At 32.4% G+C, this 5,989-nt stretch overlaps 2 protein-coding genes across 3 annotated transcripts; both read right to left on the bottom strand.

Annotated features, from left to right (window-relative positions):
- Positions 1-310: 310 nt before the first annotated feature.
- Positions 311-1,416, bottom strand: LOC107898794 (40S ribosomal protein S29). Its single transcript, XM_016824338.2, has 3 exons — positions 1,213-1,416; positions 643-742; positions 311-506 (listed from the first exon to the last, which is right to left on the bottom strand). Exons 1-3 carry the CDS (start codon positions 1,272-1,274, stop codon positions 498-500), a joined length of 171 nt encoding a protein of 56 aa, XP_016679827.1. The 5' UTR covers positions 1,275-1,416; the 3' UTR covers positions 311-497.
- Positions 1,417-2,926: 1,510 nt separating this feature from the next.
- On the bottom strand, positions 2,927-5,526 carry LOC107898793 (FAD-linked sulfhydryl oxidase ERV1). Of its 2 annotated transcripts, none has more exons than XM_016824336.2 (6): positions 5,205-5,526; positions 4,898-4,972; positions 4,724-4,771; positions 4,226-4,290; positions 3,601-3,678; positions 2,927-3,401 (listed from the first exon to the last, which is right to left on the bottom strand). In XM_016824336.2, exons 1-6 carry the CDS (start codon positions 5,508-5,510, stop codon positions 3,287-3,289), a joined length of 687 nt encoding a protein of 228 aa, XP_016679825.2. In that variant the 5' UTR covers positions 5,511-5,526; the 3' UTR covers positions 2,927-3,286. The 2 variants fall into 2 exon arrangements, with proteins under 2 accessions (XP_016679825.2, XP_016679826.1); XM_016824337.2 differs by having other exon boundaries at positions 5,134-5,496.
- Positions 5,527-5,989: the final 463 nt, after the last annotated feature.

Below are 5,989 nucleotides of genomic sequence, written 5' to 3' on the forward strand. Positions count from 1 at the left end.
TGCTCACCCCAACAAAAAAGGACAAAAAAATCCAATAAAGTTGAGTGACCAATTTAAAAAAAATTAATAGTTTGGTGTCAAAAAATACATAATGTAATTTCCAGCATGTGCTTGTTGTCATCCATTTTCTAACCTTCAAAAATGGACCACAATTAACAACAAAAACACCAGCAAACAACAATACTTTCATAACCATAAATAAGTTCTCAAACAAGTTAAAACCTTGAATTCCATTTATGGAATTGCCAAATGCTAATAATCAACATCATCATCAAAATGCATAGGAGATTATACCAAAATTAACAATAAGTAAGATAAAAACAGTATGATTACTTCATTGAGAAAACAACAAATTATCCTTTGCAGAAACAAAACTTCAAGCTTTTAAACTAAATTAAAAAAAAACAGCAATGTTATCTTAAAAGTTGCTACAATTTCGAAACAAAGGTTCATACTAGCTAAAAAGTGTTTCCAACTTCTAGCCATATAAACATTCCTCAGCGGTACTGCAAAATAGAAAACATAACAACAACACCCGGAGGTTAAGAAATTGCTGATACAAAAGAAAAAGAATATGAAGATTATCGTAGCGATAAACGATTAACCATAAAAAAAGTAATCACCGAAGTAACAATGCGATACCTTAATGAATCCAATTTCCTTGGCATTGCTACGGAAGCACTGTCTGCAACACATGAGCCCGTACTTCCTGATGATGGCATGAGGGTTTCCACACACTCGGCTATAAAAACAGAACGAAGAAGAAAATCTTTTAACCAACACATTACCCAAATTTAGCAAATACCTTGAATTATAGCTATGGTAATGTGATTATATACTTGTAAGATAAAACACGAATTTGAAATCCACTAATAATTATAAGAATTTCAATTAATGGCATCCAACCAATCCAATGAATTTGAACAGAAAAAAGGTATCTTATCACGTAATATTAAATCGATTACAACTCAAATTCCCAAACGCAAAGCAGTACCTCAAATAACTCAAAACAGTCTCAATCTAAGCAAATCCTACACCATTAAAACCCTAAACCACAAAGATGAGCATGCTAATTCGTTGGATTAGTGCAGTCAAAAATCAACAACCTAAAATTTCATTTCCTTCCGTTTGACATACACTAAAAAGTAACAATAGTAATTTATTTGAAATTTCTAAGCAATTAAAGAAGGGGGAATTGAGAGACGAAGTTACCATGCGCGAGAGCCAGGGCCGTAGGTTTTGGGGTGAGAGTTCCAGACGTTAGAATGACCCATGATTGATTACAAATGGCTGCTCGTCGAAGAAAGCTCTGATAAACGGAAGCGGCCTAGTTTTGGAGGAAGGGTTTGGTGTAGTGGGAAAATTAGAGTATTTATAGATGTAATCCGAAAACCCTAGGTTTCAAATTGTCAAGGTTGGGCAAAAATAAGTGATAAAAATAATATTTAGTTCATGAACTTGTTAACTTTTACACTTTAGTCCTTGGCATTTTTTTCTTAATTTGATCCCTGAAATTAGATTTCATTAAGGTATGATGATGTGCCACTATGAGACTTGCCATATCATCACTTGAAATTTTAAAACAAAAAGGGTCAACTGCACAAATAGTCACCCAACTATTAGTAAATTTCTTTTTTGTCACCTAACTATTAACAAATTCCTTTTTTCATTACCCAACTATGAAAAGTTACGAAATGGCCATCCAACTATTTAATTTTGTCTTTTTTGGTCACCAACTGGTTAACATAAAAACGAAAACACCTAAAAATCCAATATAGTTGGGTGACTAAAAAAAATAAATTTTGAGTAGTTGTTAAATTTGGAGACTAACGTTGACAAAAAAATTTCAAGAACCAATAAGTGGAATGTTACCAAATTCTTGATTCATCCTTGTAAGAAAATTTTCAAACAAAATGCCTCGCAATTTTGGAAACGATTTTGAAATCTATACCAACTCGATTAAGAGTGCTTTAATAAGTTGTTGTTATAAATCAACTCAATACCAATTCAATTAAAAAATTACTTTAAAACCCTATTTTAATAAAGAATTTAATAATATATTATTGTTTTCCTCTTTCATTATTTTTATATAAAATATTTAAATAAAACAATTACAAATACACTATCTAAGGATTTAACTCAAACCTAAAAACACATTAAATCATGAACACTTTTTGTACTTTTATCATTTCAACTATAATTTAGTTATATATATTTTTCATATAAATATAATTTTAATATCATGTTTTTCTTTTACTCGCGTAAATGAAATATTGATCTAAGGCTTGATAAAAGCCACCACAACCAGAAAAGAAAATTGTTAATTTAGGACTAGAGGTGAGCAAACCTCAATTCAATTTTAAAAAAATAAAAAAAAATCGAATTTCAAGTTAATTTAATTGAATTATTCAATTTTTCCGAATCAACTCGAATAAGTAAGTCAGGTTTCAAGTTTGAATATAATTAAATTTTACAGTTCGAATAATTCAAATAAAAAATTAGTGTAAATACCCTTTTGGTCCTTTTCAATTTTGAAAATCAACAAATTAGTCTCACTCAACAAAAATTACAAAAAGAATTCAAAATAGTTTTAAAATTTTAAAATATTTATAAAAATTGCAAAATTTATATTTTTAGATAATTTTAAAAAATTTTAAAAAGAATCTACAGAATATATAAATTAAATTAAATCTTTAAAAAATTTCTAAAATAACAATTTAGGGATGTAAAAAGTTTTCAAATATACAGAGTTTCAAATTTACTACATGAATTTTTAATTTGATATGTTTAATTTTTTAATTTAACTCGAACAAATTTCACTAAATTCGACTTTACTTAAATTTCATTTCACTCGACTCAATTCAAATAAATTTCAAATCGAGTTAGGATGATAAAATAGGACCCGTCAACTCGATTAACTTGAAGCTTTTTCACTTAATTCGACTTGATTCTATTAAATGCTCAGACCATTTTCATAGAACCTGTGCTATACAAGTTGAAACCAACCTTGAAGTACCCAAAACTTAATTGGTACATACAATCATTCATTTTTAAAGAGTGACGGTCAACAATTTTGGAACTTGAATTTCAATATCTGTAACCCGAGACGAGTAGACTTCGAGCTTTGACTGTATAATGTTTCCAACTACTAGTGTAATCATCCAACTCAGTTCTTCCACCCTCTCTTCCTTTCCCTCTTCTTTGCGCCGGTAGTCATCCACTCGGTACCAAGAAACAAATAAATATAAAAGCAGGGTTTAAACCACCACTACCTACATCCATGAACTCAGGGTTCGATATGCTTCGATGTTGCTCCTTGCAAATCACAGCCACGCTGCTCACAATCTAGCTTGCCCCACCTTGCATCCACTCGCTCACATGGGAATATCAATTTTCCAAGGCTAATGGAAACAACCAATGTCAACTAACTATAGTAGAGGCACTGAATAAGGTCAATACAATATGTTTCAAAGCTTAAGGCACATGCTTATTCAGAATAATCGTTACGGTAGGGCACCGTGGCATATCTGCCTAGGCAAGTATGTTAATTGACATGCAAGCATGAGCTGCAACAATAAAGAGATAGACTATGGAATTTACCTTCTGTTAACAACGTTGTGCACGTGACAGAGCCATTGAGAAAACTCATCATGAGATCCAGCCATTACAGGGTTTGCCCTGAAAAGCATATGCATAGATTAATATCAATGGAAGCCATTGTACATACATATATACATACACATACATTATATATATAGGAAGAACCTCCAATACAAAATTTTGATTGAATCAAGTGAGAACAATCCAATATTATATAACATTATGAATAAACAGGGAAACAGTAAAATCGACGTACGGCCTTCCACAGCTTTCCTCCCAACTAAATGATGAATAACTAGATATCGAACAAACAAATAATTTTTTGATTTAACCAAATCTTAGACTTAGAAGTTTCATCATATTTCACTTGGCAGTTCCAATAATTCCAGGACTGAGTTACTTTTGGTCTCTTTCTCGCTTTTCCTTCTAGCTTTTATTGCAAATACTTATACTAGTGCTGCCACAATTTCAAACCCGTATGGGGATGTGAAGCCAAATACCTTCCTGGTCTTGCTCGGCAGTCACTTTTTATTATCCCATCTAAAAGAAAGGCTAACGGAAGTGGTTGCATGAAAATTCTTAACATGTATCGACTAAAGCGATGTGGAGCAGACAAAAAAAATACCTCAAAACTTCTTTGAAGTGATCTGCACATTCCTGGCAGGGGTACATCCGAGATAATATTGACATCTGCAAGCCAATCACTCGTCATTGGTCGGTTTAAATAATTTATAAAGGACAATAAGCTATCCTTACAATTCTTTTAATGTCATTAAAAGTCTAAATAATCAAAAACTGATATGGTAGACACTTGGGGAGTAATTAAGCTAAGCAGCACTTTAGTCTTTGGACTCAACTCATATTTTTTGTATGGCCAAGGTATCCTTCATATCAGTTTTACAACTCATAAAGACTAATCCTTTCAGGATTCATAGCTGCCCCTCCCAACAATATTGTCCCTAGAATTCAAACCTCAGTTCTCACTGGGGAGTGCTATGTGTTTAACACTACACCTAACACTTGTTGGTAACTTATTTCACTTTTAGTCAAACCTGTATCGGGATCGAGCTTCATTTGATCCCAGAAATTACAAAGATTGAATAAGGAAATTAAGATATTATACCAGCTCTTTTACATCCTTCTTTTGCTGCCTTGTTGGATTTTCAGGATACTGAAAAATAAATAAAACGGTTAAAGAAGCCTCATTCAAACGGTCATCAGGGCAAAATCGTAGGCATTATAAATGAAAAATAGAAAGGGGGGGGGGAACCAAAAGCAAAGGTCTAAATGAAAAGACCTGGGCAGCAAGAGTGTGAAGAAAAGTCCAAGTAGCTCTTCCAAGTTCTTCTTTAGTCACCGGTGCAGCCGGTTTCTGTCAATAAACATTCAACCGACCATGTTAATTTTATATAACTACAAAATGGGTCTCAGAAATAAATAACAATTTCTTAAAAAGAAGATAGGCGTCATTTGCAAATTTTGTCAAACAGTTAATGAGCAAAACTACGAGCAACACCATTGATTAACTTTTACCAGCCTCGAAATCGATACCAAGCAAACAAGCATATCAATGATGACCTACTGGGAAGAACGCAAGTAAATACCTTGACAAGAAAATGGGTATTTGTGGCAGGGGAGTCGGCGTTTATTGATGATGAAATAGAGATGAGAGGGTTTTTCTTGGTGGGTAATGAACGATGAGCCTGTTGAGTGAAATTGGCGAGGTGGGTTTGGACACAATTCGAGAATCTTTCAACAGTTTGGAACAAAGCTTGGAAAGGATTTGGATTTTCAGAACCCATATCTGTGCATGAACATAGAGACAATGGCGGGGAAAACAGAGCAAATATGGAACTAAAGGCCCAGTTTGGGCACTCCGCTAAATATCTCATTAGCACACTACTTTTCATTTTAGGAGGCAACAAAAGGTTAAAATGTGCCATTAGTCCCTGTACTCTTTATAAATTTTGAATTTAGTCCTTTTTCTTTTATTTGATTTAGCTCCTACAAAGTAAAAATTATCAACAAATATCGAATTATTTGAATCCATCAAATGAAATTAATTTAAAAATAATAATAAAATTAGACCCTTTTAACCTATTGTTTTTATTCTAAACTTAAAACATAAAAAATTCAATAATATAAAAAAAGGTAAACTACAAAAATAATCACTTTTGTTTGCCTCAGATTACATTTTAGTCACCTATGTTTGAAGTGTTACGTTTTAGCTACTTACGTTATTATTTTGTTACGAAGTTGTCACTCTACTGTTAAACTCCATTACCTCCCTAATGGCGATCCTACATGACAGCCCAAATGGATTTTTTTCTGTTTGTTAGAATATTCTTAATAATATTTTTTAGGCTACTTTGATGAAGACTATTATCGT

The sequence above is a fragment of the Gossypium hirsutum genome, chromosome D04, assembly GCF_007990345.1.
Source record: "Gossypium hirsutum isolate 1008001.06 chromosome D04, Gossypium_hirsutum_v2.1, whole genome shotgun sequence".
NCBI lineage: Eukaryota > Viridiplantae > Streptophyta > Magnoliopsida > Malvales > Malvaceae > Gossypium > Gossypium hirsutum.